General features: G+C 42.8%; 1 protein-coding gene across 1 annotated transcript in view; it reads right to left on the bottom strand.

Annotated features, from left to right (window-relative positions):
• Positions 1–3,054: 3,054 nt before the first annotated feature.
• The window catches only part of LOC113032769 (dolichyl-diphosphooligosaccharide--protein glycosyltransferase subunit STT3B-like), a 75,891-nt gene continuing 57,988 nt past the window's right edge, over positions 3,055–20,957 (bottom strand). The window contains exons 8-16 of the mRNA XM_026185860.2: positions 19,117–19,165; positions 18,158–18,312; positions 9,269–9,480; positions 7,808–7,995; positions 6,493–6,664; positions 3,855–4,028; positions 3,640–3,753; positions 3,347–3,556; positions 3,055–3,241 (exon numbers count right to left, since the gene is read on the bottom strand). Coding sequence (XP_026041645.1) covers positions 3,161–3,241; positions 3,347–3,556; positions 3,640–3,753; positions 3,855–4,028; positions 6,493–6,664; positions 7,808–7,995; positions 9,269–9,480; positions 18,158–18,312; positions 19,117–19,165 — 1,355 coding nt within the window. The 3' untranslated portion in view covers positions 3,055–3,160. The remainder of the gene's footprint in view (positions 3,242–3,346; positions 3,557–3,639; positions 3,754–3,854; positions 4,029–6,492; positions 6,665–7,807; positions 7,996–9,268; positions 9,481–18,157; positions 18,313–19,116; positions 19,166–20,957) is intronic.

Raw genomic sequence — 20,957 nt, 5'->3', positions numbered from 1 at the left:
TGTTGGTTGTTTTTACTGTCATGCGTTGCCTCATCAGTGCCACCTGTGTTCATGTCATGAATGAACAGATCTACACCTTCACTATTCTTCAGATGCCGATTGCCTAATTCTTCTTCCTCTCACGCCACCTGTCAAGCTCTGCACATGCATAGTTTCACTCCAGGACTGTCTAAGAGCAGCTTTGCACGATTACAGTTCAAAATATTTTTTAAAGTTTCCATTGTGTCTTAAAGCAGATTTGGTTCTTCCCCCCCGATTGGCTGCTTCTTGCAAAGAGGTTTTAACTGGTGGGTTAAAGTTTCGAGTTTCTGGAGAGAGCTCCATAAGACATGTCCCTTCATTGGTCTCCAGCAGAGCCAAGAGAATCTAAAAAACAAACAGTCAAGTCTAAACTGGACATAAATGCAGCTAATAAAATCGATGCTTACAACCTGTGAATTTTATACCTGCAAAAAAATTCTAAAGATTAACATTTTTTGTTCATTTAAAGAAAAAAAGTAAAGATGAGTTATTTCAACCTCTTTATTCAAAAAGGCATGTTTCATTCTCACACCTGCATCCAGATCATTACAATTGATGGAAGAACCTTTGACTTGGAAAAAAAATCAAATAAAATCATTGCATCACATGATAGGACGCTGCGCTCGTGTGAGGCAGCAGCCTCCATCGTCCATGTAATAAATACACCCGCTGACATGCAGCTTTGGAAACACCTTTTTTTTTATTAAACTTTAAGGCCTGTGCTGTCCCTCTCCACACGGACTCTTGGAGCAGTGTTCTAACAAAACCTCATAAAAAAAAAAGTCAACTTGTTATATTTGTAAGAAAATGAACATGGCAGATTTGAATCTAGGGAAAGTTTGGTTTACAGAAAGAAGTGCGCCAATTTAAAAGGAACATTCAGAGTGTAGAGCGGCTGTAACCCGCAGAGCCTCCTGCTGCTCCTGCCAGCTCAGATGATGGTTTTCTAAATTCAGGAGAGGACGAGCAGCGAACGCGTTTGATCCCGGTACCTGCGGAGGGAGACTCAGCCTGATATCTACAGAGTGCGGTGGGATACGTGACGGGGGATCAAAGGGAACGAGGCCTCGGGGACACCTTTTGACATGCAGACAGCAGGTACTGCAGACGAACAGCTGGGTGCATTACTGCTGCTGCTGATTTCTCTTCATTGTTTTCACTGAGAGCAGAGGAGACTTTCAAATGGCTACTTAACAACAACACTGGCACCAGCAGCAAAGCAAGCACATTTCTACTGACCTGAAGGTGGGACGGACCGCTCTGCGTTCTGCAGCGCTGATCCCTCCCACATTCGTTCATTTACTAATTACAGTCAGCTGATTAAAAACTGAAGGGTACAGATATGTTCGTGTCCACCTGCTGGGCTGCAGCTCAGCATTACCATTTCAGATAATGTAAACAGCCAGCTGATCACACAGATTGTAAACAAATCACTTTAAAGCAGAGCAGGTGCATCGTGGGAAATGTAGGTTCCAGTACCTCTGGAGACTGAACAGGACTAGAGATTCGGGGTCAGATTTATCACAGGGCAAATTAGTCATCACAAAAAATGTGCCAGCGGGAGAACAATTGTGCATGTGATCCAACACTGAGCTAACTCGTGAGCACAGATGCCAGCATCTTACTGAGCAGAGCACACGAGATAATATCCACTAACCTGAATAACATAATCACAGGGTAACATGTTGATTTCACATCAGTGAGAAGCAGCTGAAGGAGAAACATTAAACTCTGATAATGAGGACGACCTCCTCTGGTAGAAACTGATGACGACTGTGGAGCAAGATCCAGAGAACCTCATAAACCTGACATCTGTGTGTGATGGCGGGCCTTTAGGATACACACAACAGCACAACGCAATTATTTACCAGGCTGCATGTTAGTGAAGAGTTACTGTGCCACCCTGTTTCCGTGTATGGACAGCCAGAACGATGACGACTGTCAGCCGCCTGCAAAACTCCATATTTACATTCAGTGACACGAGGAACAGGAACACGCTTCAGAGCTGACCGAATCACATTAATAAGTTTTGATGTGATACTACAGAGAAGTAAAAAGAAACAACAGAAGAGTCAGTAAAGTTAACCTTTGGCACCACACTCGCAGCTTTAAGCCATCCACCTGTGCCTTTAACTAAATTCTGCTTATGTGATTCGTTGAATTGCTCACGGCGCTAATTTTGTACTCTGAAGTAGAAAATCTTACACAAATGTGGGGAAAGGGGGGAAAACATGTCTTTGTGCCTCATGAAACACACGGAGCGACCTGCAGACATGGCAGAAAAAGTTGGTAGGTGAGGGGGAAACTTCCCTCGAATTTTGAAATAAGTGATTGACGCGAACAGCGGTGAGAGCAGAGGACGCCGATGTTTGACATGTGACAGTATATTAGAGAGTTGCCTTGAAAGCCTGAAATGTGGCCGTAAGCCTGTGGTGCTCAAATTGTGACTTTGCTTGCTTTTAAAAGTAATTTAACCCTCTGCACCATCTTTGTTTACAACTGTGTTGATCTGGCATGCTGATAAAAATTTTAATGCACTGTAGCAAGTGAGAATTAACCTAAAAATGAAGGCGTGCTGTCGGCGCAGCAGGATGATGTTAGATGAAAGCGTACTGTACGGTCAGTCTGGGTTTCAGTGCTGACAGAGTTTCTGTATGTGTGTAAATGATGCGATGCATAGAGCAGCCCCAAGCAGAGTCCCCTGATGAGGGACGGCTAATCTCTCTTGCTCGGTCCGTCCTCACTCCCCAGCACGTTCAAGTACAAAAAGAAAAGTGAGTCAAAGGTCACAGTTCGTCAGGTTAAATCCAGCGTGGAGGAGGCTCTCAAACTCAAACCCACTCTCTCTCTCTCTTCCTCCTCGACCCCAGCATCAAGTCAAAGGTCGGCTCGGGTTCAGCGGGATCCTGGGCGATGCTTTCCCAGCCTGGGCTTCCAGGTGAGGATGCTCAAGATGATGGCGGGGGCGGGGCAGAGAACCTCTGCTGTTCCTTATTCAATCTCGATTGGTGGATTTTTTTCTCCTTTTCTTTCTTTTTTTTTTTTTCTTCTTTTTTTTACTGCTTGATATTGTTGAGCTGTGTGTCAGATTCGTTTTCCTCCCTCCTTCCACAGTCTGCCTCTGTAGGTGGTGGACCTTCTATAAAGATCTCTTGGTGAGTTTCTTGCCCTTCTTCAGGGACAGCTTGTTCTTGACATATCCCCGCTTCCTCTTGGCCGTCTGTAAACAGAAGAAAATGACAGGTTCAAGTAGAAATGTATGATTTTGTGTGCAAGTTTGGCTAAAATGTCCAAAACAGCGGTGAGCTGGAATGGATGTGGGGACCTTTTTAGAGGTGTACTTCTGCCTGTTGGTGTCAGTGCTGCGCAGCTTGTGCTCCACCCGGTCTCTGTTCTCCAGCTTCTTGACCTTATAAATCCTGACCAGCCAGTGCTCTGAAGTGAACGCCTCCTCCAGGTGCTTCAGCTTGATGTCCTTGTTGCCGATCTCGGCGTTGCGTGTCCGGTCGAAGCCCGGGGGCGTCCTGAAGTCCAACTGAACAAGAAACAAAAGCATAACTTAAATGAAACACTGACTAGTTTCTGCTTAGTAGAAAAAGCTCCTTGACGATGACATACCTGCATCTCTCCAAAGCGGTAGTAAGACATTTTGTACATAAGGCAGTTGAGCAGGGTGGGGGAGCCTGCCTTGTCCACTCTGAACTCTCCTTGGGGGGTAAAATAATCACTTTCCTGGGGTGAGCCGTAACAAAAGGTGGAGAAAGAAAATAAATTAAAGAAAAGAACGAACACGTGTTCATATGTAACCAGAGAGTGCGAGATGGTTCCCTCACCCTGATGTCCCTGGGGTGCTCCCCCTCTGCGATGCGCACCATCCACAGGAACTTGTTGATGTCATCACCTGAGTAGCCAATCACCCCTCCGAAGATGATCAGGACATAGTCGACATCCAGCGACCTCATGATTTCATAGGCTGCAGTCTCATTGGACGACATGGCTTTGCCCACCTGTTAAGGCACAAACACACCGCAGGTTAGAAATATCACACTTAAGCTGCCTCACAGACCATTTACACTCATTAATCTAACACGTCTTTGGACTGTGGGAGCAAGCTGGACTCCATATGCAACACAGAGAGCAGCCATGCTTAAGTTTAGGTAAGGAAGATAGATAGAAGCTGCACAGATACAACCCCTGAGAGCAAACTATTCATTTTTCTCAGAATGTCACAGCTTTGAGATTAATGTCAGAATTCTCTGAGAAAAGTCGGAAAAACTCCAAAAGACGCCCGACCTATAGAAACCATTTGTTGGCAAGCACAGCAGTAAAATGGTTCTTGTAGTTGGTCAGTGGGTTTGCACATATCTCAGGAGGGATTTTGTTCCACTCCTTCATTTTAGGTTTCTTGGTTGCTGCTTGGAAACTCGAAGCTTCAGCCTCCTCCACAAATTTCTATAAGACTAAGGTTTAAAGACCGGCTAGGCCACTAAATGTGCTGCTTCTTTAACCACTCCTTTGCTGCCTTGACGCCATATTTTGGGTCATTGTCATGCTTGAAGACTCGACTATGTTCTGGCTGAGGAAAGGAGGAACTGGAAAGGAACTGGGTTTTTTTGAGGTTCTCAAAAAACAAAAAAACAAAACAGTTCCAAAGCATAATGTTTCCACCTCCACCTCCTGTGGAGATGGTGCTTTTTGGGACATACTCAGCATTTCCATTCCTCCAAACACGATGGGTCGAGTTGATGTTTCATGTTCCCACAGCACGCCCTGCGAGCGCTGCAGGGTTTCATTCCATTATGTTGTAGTGCGTTACCAGTGGTGTTCTTACTGACTATGGTCCCATCTGCCTTCATGTCATTAACAAGCTCCTCCTGTGTAGTTTTGATCTGATTCACCGCATTTCTCATGATCATCCTCACCCCACGAGGCAAGATCTTGAACAAAGCTCCAGACTGAGGACGATTGATGCTCATGTAATATTTCTGAACAACTGCACCAACAGTCACCTGCTCATAAAGCTTCTTGTTGGTGGTATTGTAGCTCATTCTAGACTCCTGCAGGTCTACAATCTTATTCCTGACCTCCTTTGATAGCTCTTTGCTCTTACGGCGGTGGAGGAGAGGTTGGAATGGAAGAAACAGACTCCTGATTTCAGCATGATACACATATCACGTGTTGTAGAGAATCAAAACCCAGATTTCACTCGATGAGATGCAAATCAATTTATAACATTTATTTCATGTTTTTCTTTTCAAGATTTCTGGCTAATATTCTGTCTCTCTCCATAAAAATCTAAACTACCATCATTTATTTGTGAGCAAACCTGCAAATTCACCAGGGGGTCAAATCATCAGTTCCCCCACTGTAACTTAATGTTTGCAGCTTATGTAAAATACAAAAGGGAAACAAACCAAACATTTTAAACCTAAAATAATTGGTCTTTTCTTCTGGTGGTTGGTTTAGGCGCTTGAATTATTCAGCAACAACCCAGCAGCTGTGTGGAAATGATAGCAGAGTTCACAACCCAGAGTGACCTCGAGTGGAAATACTCTGGATTTTGGTCAGTAGACAGCAGGGCTGTGAAACCTCAACTGCTCTTACTGAATAATGAATAAGCAAGTGATAAAAGCTTCATGCACTACAGGTCCCTCATGGGCTGTTGTTGAGGAAAAGATGTTGTTGTTCCTTGTTTTTCACAGCAGAGCTCGCTCTGGGCATCAAACGCCCATGCTGTATAGCTTCATACTCGTACTTGTTCATCTTGTAATACAGATCATTTAAGGTCTGCTTTTATTATTAAAAAAATAATAGTTGTGTGTCTGTGCTCTGGAACACATGGATGCAATCCACACAGTCAGCTATTTAAATGGTTTGAACTTATTGATAAGAAACAACTTATAACTAACCCATTTCCAGTTAGAGAAACTGTTAGGTGACTTAGGTTTTAGGTAACTGACTCGAGGAGTAAGTCGGGTTTTGCTGCTTTGATTTAAATCTCCGTTCTCAGCGCGTCTTTGTAGCGGTGCAGCACTGAATCTATGGAGTGCCTCTTTCACATGTACAGTATTAAGCTCTCTTAGGGTTTTGCAGTGCAGTGAAATGATGCAGTTGTGTCCACTTGGTGGTGTCATACACCAAGACAACACATCAATACTCAGGGCGCTACACGAGGGCTGACAAACATCGACCAGAAGTTGTGTAACTAAGCAACCATCAGCAAAAGAAGGGTAAGAGAAAAGCAGTCGGAAATACACGAGTAAAACAAGACAAGGCAGTGAACGCATTTCTGACAACACTCCTCTACAAACACACGACCAAGCAGAAGTGTAAACTCTGGGAATGACCCTTCAACCCGGATTAGAATTTCCTGGCAATCATTTCATGGCTCAGACTTAAAAGGGTAAACTCAAACCAGCTTTTCCAAACCTGGGACAGGAGATAAAGGGGAACGGGCAGATCAGCTCTCACCAGTGCTATATGACTGTTGTTCCATGTGTTGTTGTCAACCAGCGTGGTCCTGTTGGCCATGCCTGCTATCTGGTAGCCGTAGTCCCACCACGACATCACTCTGGCGTGCTCGTCCGTGTTCTGCCTCAGCCAATAGTAGGCCTCCCTGAAATCGTCCAGGATGTTGCGAGAGCTGTTGGGGACAGTTGCAGATGTGTTAATACTCCTGTGACGTTGGGCCTAAGCATACGCGTTTCCAGCTGATTACATTTATTTTATAACTTAATTAAATGAGCTTTGCCTGATCCGTAATTGAGAATAATGCTTATTGATCGTATGCAGGGCTTGTTGTGGCCCATTAATCCTGTCTGATACTAGTGCTTTTAGCTTCTTTCCCTTTAAGAACTCTTCTGATTGGCTGCCCCTTGAAAACAGCAGGTACATGCTCACACTCAGAGCCATGGACTCAAGATAAACATGTGGTCCTGCATCATGTCCCTAACATGTAGAAAACAAACTCAGTGGTTATTAGCCTGAGCTTTCAGCTCACAGGGGTTACTGGTATATACACCAGCTATAATTATTTGAAACCTTGGCCATGTTTAATATGAATTCAATTAAATTTTATTGACAACAGTTGCCTCAAGGCACTTTATATTTTAAGGTAAGAACTCTAAAATAATAATGAGTGTCCATCACTGTAACAGCATCTACTCTGACAGGAAATAAGTACACGCTGGATGGGTCCCTCTTTAAAATCTTTGCCTCAGGAACCAGAATGTGCCTGACAGTTTGTTTGACGGCAGTCTGTTGTGCAGCACTCTGCCACAGCGTTTTCTGATATCTGCAGAGAGGAGTGGCAGCATGGAGCCGCTGAGCAAGGAGCTTTGGTGCGGATTAAGACCGCCTCTATTCATTTAAAGCATGAAGTGAACAGTTTCAGCAAACAGAACTTTAAAAAAAACACAGCACATCTGGTAGGTAGCATCATGTGGAGCCAAATGTTGTAATCCACTTAAGCCCACAAAATAGAGAGTAACCTCACTGAAACTATGATGACAGCGTGGTCTGTGTAGAGAAGCTGCTGTTGGATTTTTAAATGTCACTGCTGTAAGAGGTGCAAACCGTGCTCGTACATTAGAGTGAGGGTAGAAATGTCAGGGGCAGATCTCTAAATGCACAGTTACAGCATGGAGGGGAAAAATATGTAATTTCAGTGGACTGACCCTTTATAGAGGGGCCAACTGTACAAGGATACTCTCAGCTCTGTTGTAAACAGCTCAAACACAGAATAGTTCCTCCAATCACAGAGGTCCTGCTAAACCAGAGTCCTTACCCATCGTGGTTGTACGATGCCAGCACCACACTGGGGCTGGAGTAGGCGTTGCTGGTGACCCAGGTGCAGTGGACGGCAAACATCATGAGCAGCATCAGCATCAGCATGGTGACTATGGACTTGATGTTGGGGCCGAGGCCCTCCTCCGCCTTCTCTTGCTCCGACACGTGTTTGCGTACCTTCCCAGCCTGCCAGGGAGAAGCCGAGGTAAAGGTTACTGAAACTCCATCAGGACATGTCCGCTGTCCAAACAAGCTGCTAATGTACTAGAGGGTTATTTAATAGTCCTCGCAGAGAATTCTCAGGCAGACAATTAACTGTTGTTGCGCTTTTATAGTGTGACATTTAACAGCACCCTTCAGCAGACCTGTGATGCATTATTCCCCACGTATCGATTTGGAGGAAAAGCAGCAGAAGGATGAGGAAAACATTGGACGCGAGTTCTCTTTGTTTCTCCTGAAAGGTTAAAGGGGGAGGAGGAGCGTAACAGCTACAAACTGCAGTGTTGTCACTTCAAACTTTTTATGATAAATGTTTCCCGTAAACTTTTACCCTCTGATCCATCCAGCAAGTGGTGCACACACAGGGACTAGGACAGAACTTGTTTTGGGGTTTTTTAAACGGTGATTTATTCTGCTCCTATTTTCATGCCTCGTATCCGACTCAAGCTTTGAACTCTAAAACGAGCAAGGTCACACGACAATTAAAAGAGACTCATGATCATTTCCAGCTCTTTAGTTTGATTCTCTGCATGATACACAATCCAAAATAATCCTTATTTCTACTACACCACTGTTCATCCCACTCTGAAGCATTTAGTTCACGTTTAAAAAATATATTTAATCTTAGCACAATGACTCCAACAGAGGTTAAAAATCAAGCTGTGCATTTGATTAGAAACTTGAACCACTACTTTTAGCCACTTCAGAGTGTAGCGCAGCTCACGGCAGCCTTGGATTTTAGCGGCTCATTTCCACACCCAGCTAGAATGAATACGCGTTAGCATTCATTTTCCTTTTCACTAGTTTGATTTGAACAAATTCCTGAAAAAAAAAATGTATTTCTTTAAAAGCTTTCACTATGTGCAACATCTAGTTAGTAGCCAGATGTGTTGTCTACTATTAAATATAGAGTTTACAGAACCGCTTCCACCCGACAAAACTTGCAGCTTCACAGCTTCATCGCCTGTAAGTGTTAAAGTTTCTCTGCATAATTTTTAAGACTTGTTATAAATGACTCCAGATGTTGCAGTGAACTGCAGTCATGATCACATTGACACAGATGCTGCATGGTGGATTATAATATATTTGACTCTGTGGTGCTGGCTGACATGTGACACTACAGTCATGTCCACCCATTGATGGAATGCCATTTCATTCCTGCGTAGTACATTTAAACAAAACAATGACTGCAAAGTCTGTAAAAAATATTTTGTGCAGGGAACACACGATGACCCCTGACCTTGTCATAGAGGTTGCCGGCATTCTTCCTGTCGTCCTCGTCGCTGCTGTCCTCTGCAGGTGGGCTCTGCCTTTTCATGTCATCGCCCAGGTAGTGTTCAAAGACGCTGGAGAAGGCAATGGCTGACAGCATGCACACCACCGGAGTCAGAGTCAGCATCAAGCGCACCATCACGCCGGCAAAATATACGGCACTGATAGCATACAAGGCCACTGTGACGAGAAGCAGAGAGACACAAGGAGGTCAGAGGTGACCGCAACGCAACAATCCAAACTTGATGAGTTTCATTAAGTTTTGCATTCAACTATGTTTAGTCACTTTAATGGGACCAAGTCACTTTACATCTGCAATGCATTTGCTGTTTGATAGCCACTTAAATGGCTGCACTTCTTTTCTGTGTTTATTACAGGGTAAACCTCACTAATAGGTGGAAAGGAGGTCAAAAGAGGGGGGTGGGAGGATGAACAGCAAGATGAGAAGAAACAGAACAGCAGAAAGACCAGTACAGCACAAAATCAAACACAAAGCCAAATGTGCATGTGTGGCTTTATTCATGGAGTGAAAGATCAAAGCCTATCTGTGGAGTGATTAGGAGGGAACAGGTAGAGAGCAACAAAAAAAACTGCCAAGGGAGAGAGGAGCAGCGAAACAAGTAAACAACAAAGTGGTGCAAGGAAGAAAGTGCAATAACCAGCCGGAGGAGAAAGACGGACTTCAAACTGGTAGGTAGGTCTCTAACCCGATGTTTTATGTTTCCATATCAGCAACAGAGATTTCATTCTTCTCAACCAGGAACAAAAACTATGATATAAGCAAGCAAGAGGCTGGTGTTGTGAGTTTCAGTGCTAAAACAGTTAAATTAGCACCTCTGAGAGAGTCCGTCACAAATAATGCACTTTGTACGGTCAATGAAAAAATTATTTGAACCTCAGCTGATTTTGTCTATAATTTCAATGGTCGGTTTATTTGAGCAGTGAGAGACAGAACAAAAATTTAAAAAAAAAAAACCCAGAAAAATGCATTTCAAAAAATGTATAAATTTGCATTTTCAGGAATGAAATAAGTATTTGATCCCCATCAATCAGCAAGATTTCTGGCTCCCAGGTATATATTTTATCCAGGTAACGAGCTGACATTGGGAGCCTTCTCAAGAAGCAATCAATCCATCAGATTCCAAACTCTGCACCATAGCCAGGACCAAAGAGCTTTCAAAGGATGTCAGGGACAAGACTGTGGAGCTACACAAGGCTGGAATGGGCTACAAGACCATCGCCAAGCAGCTGGGGGAGAAGGTGACGACCGTTGGTGCGATTATTCGCAAATGGAAGAACCATAAAATAACTGCCAATCTCCCCTGGTCCAGAGCTCCACGCAAGATCTCACCTTATCGATAATGAGAACTGTGTGGAACCAACCCAGAACTACTCGGGAGGAACTTGTCAATGGTCTCAAGGCAGCTAAGACCACAGTCACCATGAAAACAGTTGTAACACAGTAAACCACGAAGGACTGAAATCCTGCAGTCCCTCTGCTCAAGAAAGCACATGTACGTTTGAAGCTTGCCACTGAACACCTCAATGGTTCAGAGGAGGACTGGGTGAAGTGTTGTGGTCAGATGAGACCAAATCGAGCTATTTGGCATCAACTCAACTCGCCGTGTTTGGAGGAAGAAAAATACTGCCCATGACTCCAAGGACAGCATCCCCACCAACAATAGATCCACCAACCATTCGATTGGTAGATGACCTGCACTACCACCTGAGTCACAGCTGCCCCCTCAGTCAGGCAGATTTTTGCTTTAGTGGATTGAATTGTCTGTGCTTCTCATGCAATGTTCCTTCTCTTCCTAATGAACTTCACTGTCATTCCCTTACCTGCCAAACAAACCAATCAGCATTGGACTCATAGATATCCTCCTGGGAAGCAGACTATTCATTTATGTCCTCTGTAATAGTCTGTGATGTACTAAATAGAGGACAACTTCATTGATATCTGGTGTGTTTGGGTGGCCTCTGTTATCTCCAGAGAGGCAGGAAATCACAAAAAGAGTTCAATGGGAAGATTCTTTTTTCATCTGTTCTCAGGAGGATACGATTGCTGTTAAGGCAAGTGCTGAATTCCCAGCGTCTTTGTGCAGTCACAGAGCTGTGTGAGCAGATGCCAACACAAGACCACAGTCTGCATGAACTCAAGACCTTTTGTACAAACGAGTTACCGCTGGTCAATGGCACTGATTCTCTCCTAGTGTGACAGCTAACCTTGAAATACTGCAGAATCATATCTCTATCTATACACACACACACACACACACACACACACACACACAGGGTGGGCCATTTATATGGATACACCGTAATAACATGGGAATGGTTGGTGATATTAAAGTCCTGTTTGTGCCACATTAGTATATGTGACCCGGTTACTGCGTTCACCAGATATCAACACAATTTCGATCCGCTCCTCACGTGTTAACCTCTTCGACATGTCGGTGGCTGTGAACAAAGAGAAACTTGTAAATAACTCATGAAAGAATAAAGTTACGTTGAAACCAAGCACACCATTGTTTTTCTTGTGACATTACCAATAAGTTTGATGTGTCACATGGCCCTCTTCCTATTGAAAAAACAAAAGTTGTATCCAAGATGGCCGACTTCTAAATGCCCACCATGGTCACCACCCATCTTGAGGAGTTTGCCCCCTCACATATACTAATGTGCCACAAACAGGACTTTAATATCACCAACCATTCCCATGTTATTACGGTGTATCTATATAAATGGCCCACCCTGTATATCTATCTCTCTATACATCTATAGATACATATATATATCTATATGTATCTATCTCTGCATAAATACTTCAGGTTCCTGGATGGATTGTCAGACTTTGGGACCCCGCTGGATTCTGAAAGGTGTTTGTTGACACGATGAACAAACAAGAAGAATAAATGAATCCAAAGAGATAAATTAGTTCTCTGCCAAGTCGAGAGCTCAGGCAGAGGGCTAATTAATGTGTTCAGTGTCTTTTGTTTTTCTGTCTGCAAGATTACACAAAAACTAACAAGGCTGGATCTCCTTGATGGAGGGGTGGAACGTGGGCAAAACAAGAAGCCATTAAATCCTTGGTGCAAATGCAGTTTACACATTAAAACTGCAAGAAAGGAGAATGGCCTTGGCAGAGGGTTGTGCTTTCACAGTGTCCCTTCTAGCTTCATTAAAAGGATTTCCTACATCTGCACCATTTTACACACTACTTTTGTGCAAATGTTCTTACCTCGACCACAAACTATGCTCTGTATTCATGCTGATACAGGAGACACGATCAGTTTCCAGTGTTAACTGTTTAATCATTAATGTATCCAGTGCTCACGGTTGTGTAGACTGTACTTTGAAATGAGAAAGTTCTAATTAAATAACCACAGCACACAGATTCATTAGAACCAGGTCGGCATCCAAATTAGCAGAAGTGACCGAGGTGCTAAACTCCAAAATAATGTCAGGAGAAGATAATGATGCAGAATGAGAAAGCGAAAAGGAGACAAGGGAGAAGGGATGCAGTCTAAAGAAATGAACATGAAGAGGGCAACAACACACACACACACACACACACAATAGGAAGTAGTCTATTAATAAAAAAAAAAATTTTAAAAAAAGGAATTAATCTTAGCCGCTCTTCTCTTCCAGATGTTCTCGGGCATGTGTGGACAGCTTTGAGTGCTGCTGCTATTTGGCGATCACTGAGTGGAAGCACTGTTCAGTCCCTTTGTACTTGTGGCTCTGTTAATGCACTGGATCCTCCTCCAGGCTGTCAAACCTGTGAATGTTTTCATTTTGAGGAAGCAGATGAGGAGTCAGGGAGGTGAATACAGTGAATACAGCTCAGGTCATTTCAGCCATCAGATCAAACTCGAACAGATGTTCTCACCCCCGCGCGAACAAATTCAGGTTACAGAATCCGTTAAATGCCAAAGAAAACAAGAATTCTCCTGGCTCCATTACTGACCTCATGTGCCGCCTTATGGGCTTGGACACCAAACTGACTGGAAACTGCCACAGCTGCAGAGCAAGCTCTCATCACCAGCAGATGCCTAACACATGAGGTGGTCAGTCTGAAGCAGGAGTTAAAGTTTCCTCTTTGAGCTTTAAATGCTGCCGATGAAACTGCAAAGTGCAGAGGTTCAGCTGGGAAGGGAACCAGTTAGAAATCTAAAAATAGCAGATTCACTGAACAAAGAGGCCCTGAACAGGACATCGCCACTTTTAAACCAGGTATCATTTTGCTTTTTCAACTCACTGCACTCATTCACATGACCAGTACCTATGAAATGATGATACTGTGCTAGTTATAAACACATCAGCACGATTTCATGCTGATAAATAATGCTAAAAACAAAACAAAACATGAAACTCCTAAATACAGACTGACAGCGGCTGGAGTGCAGAGAACATGGTTACTGTGTTTTCATCACCTGACAGAGGAAGATCAGGCTGTTCTGTTACTCTGAAAGCTAAGAATGTCTGATATACACAGGCAAAAAAAAAAAAAAAACAGGATTACTTATGATTCCCTTGTTGCTGTAACTGCAAACTGATTTTGTTTCTCCAATGTTTGAGTAAATCCAAAAACAGTTTACAATCCAATCAATCTCACCTCAGGGTCTGCTTACTCAAAGCCCAACTCTGAGCAAATGCTGGTACTAAAAGCAGTTTTCTAGTCATAGGGACTACTCAAAGCGCCACACACTACAAGCTATATTCACCCTTTAACCCACATTCATACAACCCATTATTTTACACCCTTAGGCGCTTCATCCATGTTGCATCCACACCTGGACAGTGGGAGAAAGACTGAGTTCTTGGAGAAAATGTAGACATGCACGAGACCTAGAACAACATGAGAGCAAATAAAAGGCTCTGTGCCAGAATTGTGGTAGAATTAGATCTGATAATAGATTATGTCTCACTGATGTTTTGTACTATACAACTCCACATGTGCAGACAGAGACCAGAGACTTCACTTACATTCTAGCTTAGCAACATGGCACAAAAAGAAGCTTTGTAGCAAAGTTTTTTTTACATTTATTTACTTATTGTTTGCGCCAGGCTTTTCCACCCTGGCTCTCTGGAATGGGTCACTATATGAGCCACAGCAGTCATCATTCTGAGTTGTTACGACTCAATAAGCTCTGACTGATCCATCGGATGTCATCAGACTTGGGAACAAAGCAGACGTCTCCCATCCCCTCCACAGCAGGGCAGGCTGATAACCGAAGGGTCTCAAAACTAAGTAAGCTGTGAGCTAGTACTACTGAAAGAAAAAGATTAATAAGAAGGCAGAATGTGTATTTTTATAGATCCAGCAAGGATCTGCATAATAAATGATTTAATTAACATAATACCTGTGCATGGTGGTGCCTTTCTTTCTAATAACGAAGGCATTTCATTAGAAACTGATGGGGAACAACATACAAAATGCAGAAGGCAGAACAACTGGGGGAAGAATGATCTCAACTCCAGCTGAGAGCAGAGGGTGTGACTGAAAGCTCCATCAAGCCCGGTGCAGTTTAATCTGTGCTTTTATTGCTCAGCTAGCAGCTTGATGCTCACCAGTGTAATGCACTCTATATTACCAAAGTGAGAGTTCCTGCATTAGAGTGACAGGTTTTATTGAGCTTTTAATTGTAAAATAACAATGAGTAAACCTGGGACAGATTGGGGTGATATTCATTTATCCAGAGCCCAAATTCCACCTGACTGACAGTTACATGAAAGCCTTCAGAGTGCAACGGTGAAAGCTTTCTTCTTTGTCAACAACATCTCAGGAAGGGGCACTCGAGCATTTGACTGGATCTCAACAGAGGTGGGAAGCAATGAAGTACAAAGACTTCATGACTGTACTTAAGTACATTTTTCAGGTATCTGTACTTTACGTTAGTATTTACTTTTCTTTTTACTTTCTACTCCTTACATTTTATGTGAGTTGCTAACTAAAGTTCCAGCTGCTGTATTTCACAGCACAGCTAACTTCTGTATAACAATTTCTTTTATTTATGTATTAATCACATTATTGTATTGTGTGATGCCTTGGTGCCACTGAATTTTAGCACTTCTCACACTCATGCAGGTAGACAGATGGTGGGGGTCTGGTAAGGAAGTTGGGGGAAGCAGACAACTCCACCGGAAGAATCTTTTGTCTCTTCCACATCTTTGGGAGGTAGCAAGGGAGTGTGAACCTTAAGGTGTGAACAGCTGTGTACTGCCTTTTGTTCCTGGAGAAGGTATTTAACTGAGAGCCATGCTGGGCTCAGGGGAGACTCTGCTGACCGTCTGCCCCACGATCATGCAGGCTCTTCACCAAGCTTGGTTTTCTGTTCTTTGTTTGTGATTAAAGATTGTTAGCTACCGCTCACCGCTTCTCTGCAGGATTTATTATAATGGAAAACTTCCACAACACTTCAGACCAACTGTGTTATTTAATAGTTGCATAACAATCCTCTGCAGGTTAGTGAAGGATAACCAGGTTAGTTTGCGGTACTGTGATGGATTTAAAATAAAGAACAGTGTGTGGCTGGTGCACAGTGACTGTGGTTATGGTCAGAGTTAGGTTACATTAAGTGTAGCAGAGATTCATATGGATTTTTAGCTGATGATGCTTAGATGAATTCACTGAATTCCACCTTTATACCATCTAGAAAACAGAGAGCATAAACAGCGTACTGTCAGTGTAGAGCAGGGGTAGGCAACTCCAGGACTTAGGTGCCGGTGTCCTGCAGGTTTTAGACGTGTCCTTGATCCAACACAAAGAGGATGTGTAGATACGTAGAGGATGGACTTCAGCCAGGAAAAGTCATGAAACATCTGCTGACATCTGGTTGAATTGAGTTGTGTACATCCACAAAGAGCAGCAGGTCAGCTGATCACAGCCTGTACACTAAGAAAATCTACTGAAGCTCTCAATAGTAATTATTGAGAGTGTGATTCTTTTCCCCACACTGAGCCAATACAACTGATTTTAGGATTCCACCTCTGCTGAATCAACTTTAACTCCTGACTGTACTCAAGTTCCCGTTTAGAGGCCTGTACTTTTTTACTTTTACTTGAGTACAAAAGTTGAATAAGTACTTCAACTTTTACTGGAGTATTTTTAACAGTAGTATTCGTACTTTTATTCAAGTACAGAATGTCTGCACTTTTGCCAGCTCTGGATCTCAGTGTGTGAATAGTAAAGAACAGTGTTTGCTCCTCACTGAGAACTTTGCTGCTGAAGCCACAGAAGTAAAAAAACACATTCACTGGACTTTGTGAGCCTGCAGATATCGACTGAGTAAATAGCAGGAGGCAAACTGTGGTGCACTCGGGTCAGGAATATTGTGCAACTGTGTTGTTAGGGTGAGCGCTCATCCTCAAGTCAAAAGACGGCTCCTATTTAAAGGTGATGGACATTAAATGAGCCTATTAAAAGGAACAACGTTTACTTGAGCTACATAAATGATATTAATATATTAAGTACTTTGTCATGAGTCATCTTCTCTAAATGACTTTGATGAAATGCCTCCACATTTGAAATACTTAAATCAGCCTTGTTAAGAGTTGCATCACTCTGCTAGCATGTATTTGTCAGATTAGCATTTCTTATTGTTTGCAGTGTCAGAAAGACTCAAAGAGAAACAGATTAAAAAGCTTCCAGAAGGGATTTGATGGTTATTTTACCAGCCAGCCATCAAAACTCATCTGTTACAGCACTGCACACATTGATGGCTCTCCAGTGCATAATGGAACCTTATTATAGTTATTCTTTATCGCTTTGGCACAGTCCTTGTAATGTTTCTGAAGTCCATCTTCAACAAAACAGCTCACGCATGAAGACAAAATTAGAGATAATCTGAAAAAAGATGGGACTCACCTCAAACTTTTCATTTATGCGTAATGTGTAAAGTGTGTGTGTGCTGATGAAAGAATGCGTCTCTGAGGATAACTGACTGCTGCTCTGCATACTACATCACAATCACACTTTTACATTCTCTGCAGAGAAAAGGGTGCATTTACCTTTACGTGTATTGTGAGGGGAAAATATTTTTCCTCCAGTGGTCACACAACACCATAAACAGCAGGTACAGTAACCGGAAAGTGAACGCATACACAGCACTGTACAAATTCTGTAGCTCAACACCATCAAAAACCCATGTGCAGCAATATGCAACAGTACATCACCGTAAGACAACAGAACTTGGAGGACATCCTGTAGCTTCCTTTGGAGCTTACCGGTCATGCTTTTACTCAGTTTACCGAGCACATCCACCTTCTGTATACTCTGCTGTCTTCTTCCTGCACCTCTCCGCATATCCTTTTAACAATCCTAACAATAACTGCACAGCTTACAATTACACAGCTGGTGGCCAGGCTAGCTAGCTAGGTAGCGGGAGGAGCTCTGAACAGACTCAAGAACAGTAACGACGGACAGAGGATGAAAAATAAAGAGCAGAGATCCACCAATATTTCTTTTCTGGTTGGTGCTTCAATGCTGGACTTTTACACCAGCTCAGACAGCTCCTACCCTCACCATTACCAGGTGAGATCAAGATTAGCTGTTACTCAGGGCTAACAGGTGGTTTTAGCATCAACACAATCACCTGTGCCACCAAGTTTGCAAGAATAAGTGAAAAAGGAGTCTGTTCTAAGTGCTTCTGTGGAAAGATTAATGCTAATGAGCCACATGTCTCCTTTAAAAGTGGCAACAAAAATAGAGGATCGACTTCAAATAAATTACGCTGTATAATCCTGACAGAAGATAGAGTCATTTTAAACCAACACACAGAAGCATTTCACTAAGAGCAAGCGATGAGGAGTGCTCCACGTTTTAGGGGAAAAAAATTATTTATTCTGTTCTTACCAAAGACACGTTCATCGTTGATGTTCTTTATGCAGAACCAGAGGCCTGCTGGGAAGGTGCAGACGAGGATGTGAAGATCAAAGAAGAAGGACACCCAGGTGGTGGGTTGGTGCTCTGATACCGAAGCGATGATTGGAATGTGGATCTTAGCATAGCTGTGAAGAGCGCAGGAAATAAAAGTTAATAAAAGGAAGTGAAAAAAGGGGGTCTCTATAAACTCTATATGAACTGTTGTCAATCAGAACAGTTAACATCCACCCGACACACCAATAAAGCAACGGTGTTGATGGTGAACATGTGAGAGCTCATGCAGACAGCAGAGAATCAGGTTTGGCTGATGTCAGTTATCTTGGGTCCGAGCGTGACCCAATTAGTTTTACTGCACTGCAGCAGAAAACTTAACACCCTTCAAAAAAAATAAAAAAACTGAAAAAAAATTACTGAGGCATGTACGTACACACGCACATATACACACACCCATGTGCACATTCACTCAGTGAGAGTTTTGCAGTTTACAGCTGATGCTGCAGTCTGGCAGTTCTCTGTAAGCCCTGATCTGGGAGCAGAGAAGGGGAGCATTATCTGGTTGGGATTTTATGATGGGGCAGGATGACGTGCTGACTTGATTCGCCAATGGCAAAAAAATAAATAAATAAATAAATTCTGGGAGCTAGAATGAGGGGGGAGGCAAGGCTACGGCATTTGCTTTGCTGTAATGCATTTAATTTGGCTTAAAGGTGAGGACGCTACTTGAAAAATGCAGTGATTTCTACAACTGAGTGACAACTTTTGTCTCTCTGCATGAGAGGGGAAAAAAACACAAAAACACACATGCCGTGAGATGGAGTAAAGCTGAATAAATGAGATTTTCATGGTAAATCAGTGTGGAATAAATCTGCTGTGAAACTGACTGACTGTACCTGCATGAGTAACTGTGCTACTACAGAGTTTTGGCTTACCCGGTATCCCAGAGGGAGTAGAAACGCCCACTCCATGGAGCAATGTAACCTGAGAAAGGAACACACAACATCCATATGAACTTGAACCCTGCTCACAATGTATTCACATTCACATCCACACATGGCTGTGGACGGTCAGTGATCTGTGTATTCTGTCACACACCGGTGGAACAATTAATTGGTCTGCTACGCTCCTCCTGCATGTATCGATCATGAAATTACTCTCTGATGTGGGCGGTGCGATGATAAATGAGAGCAGGGAAACTAATCACCGCCGTTAGAGAGCCAGCAGGTGGTCCTTTTCTATGCGGATAATAGATCAGTGCTTCTATTGTCTTACTGATTCCAGTCAGAGAGCGCTATTGTTTTACACGAAGCATCTCAATGACCTTAGATGAGGGCTATAATTACCTGGCCTGCACTCAGTATCCAAAGAAGACCTAATGGCACTAAAGGTTCAGGTGATTTCGGGTACAAAGTAATAAAGCACATTTGTCAAAGACTTGCAAAACTCACAGGTCAAATCAATCCTTATGTATTGTACATTCATCCCATTTTTTAAACCCTGGCTTCTGGTTTGAACAGCAAGTTGGTGGGTCTCTGCACATCCATCAAACTTACAGTATGTGTAACATAATAGGACGTGCGTAAGCCCACTATAAAGAAGCTGCAGTGTCTTATTACATAAGATCCCAGAATAAATACTTATAATTTACGATTCAATTATAAATTATATTTCTGTGACATTTTAATAAGGAAAGCTGCTGCTTCCTCTGTAGTGGGGGTCAGAGGGCAGCGCCGCATGTGTGATTTGACAGATTTTTAAACCAGATGCCGCTCCTGAAACTTTCACTTGTTAGGCGAACGTGTAAACCACTACACTCCAGAGTCATGTCCACATCTTTTAAATATTTCATCTAAGGATCCTACGATCTTTTCTGGGATCACAATTCATGCAAAAGTAAAGTATCATCTGTTTTCTTAAAAAAAAGTTCAGACTTTTTTGTTAAGCAGACAAACATGATGCTGGCTTTGGCAGATGTTACATTTGAAGAACATGTATTTGTCTTGTTTAGGCTCCCGAAAGATTTAAGATCTGTACTGTTCAAACTCTAAGGTCAAAGTCCTTTGAAAAACTGAGGCATACATTTAAATTTAAATTTAAAGTTATACACAGATGTTCACTCACTAGACTGATAGAGAAATAACATCCAAAGTTTATAAAGCTAAATGTGTGGAACTAAGATTTGGAAAACGACATCTCTGCAGAGGATTGGAAACCATCTGATGTGGTGAAGCCATGTGAAGCAACTAAAAGTACCTTCAGGGGAACTGCATAAAGCCAAGTCAATCACACTACAATGCAGTTTTTGGTCCATTACATCTTTCTTAGTGAATCCATCCTAGCGGTCAGGTTCTCCTTTCAACAAGATTACAATGCTCTGAGAAGACTGATTTCAACTGTGTGATCATTTGAGGTTGTTTTTAATGGTTCTTCTGAACTGACAAGCGTTCCTACTTTTTTGTCCATCCCATTCACACCAACTGAGATCCATGAAGTAAGGGAGCCACTTCCCCGTGTAATGCCACGCGCTTCAACAGCACTCTGCGGCACAGAGGAGAGTGACAGCCTAATGATATAGTGAGAGATTTCTTAGCCCTGATGTGTCAGAACAGAGTGATTTAGAAAAGCTCACCTGTGCAGCGCAGTGCATTTCAGCTGAATGACCTGCCTATTCGCTTTCATTCTAGTGCTGATTACAGTTCATCCGTAGAAAGCAGAACTATTATCTCTGACAGAGTAAAGGCTCCATCATGGAAATTGCCATCACAATCACGTT

Source organism: Astatotilapia calliptera, chromosome 11 (genome assembly GCF_964374335.1).
Source record: "Astatotilapia calliptera chromosome 11, fAstCal68.1, whole genome shotgun sequence".
Taxonomy (NCBI): Eukaryota; Metazoa; Chordata; class Actinopteri; order Cichliformes; family Cichlidae; genus Astatotilapia; species Astatotilapia calliptera.
The sequence above is the reverse complement of the archived record's forward strand: the minus strand, read 5'-3'. Positions and strand labels throughout refer to the sequence as shown.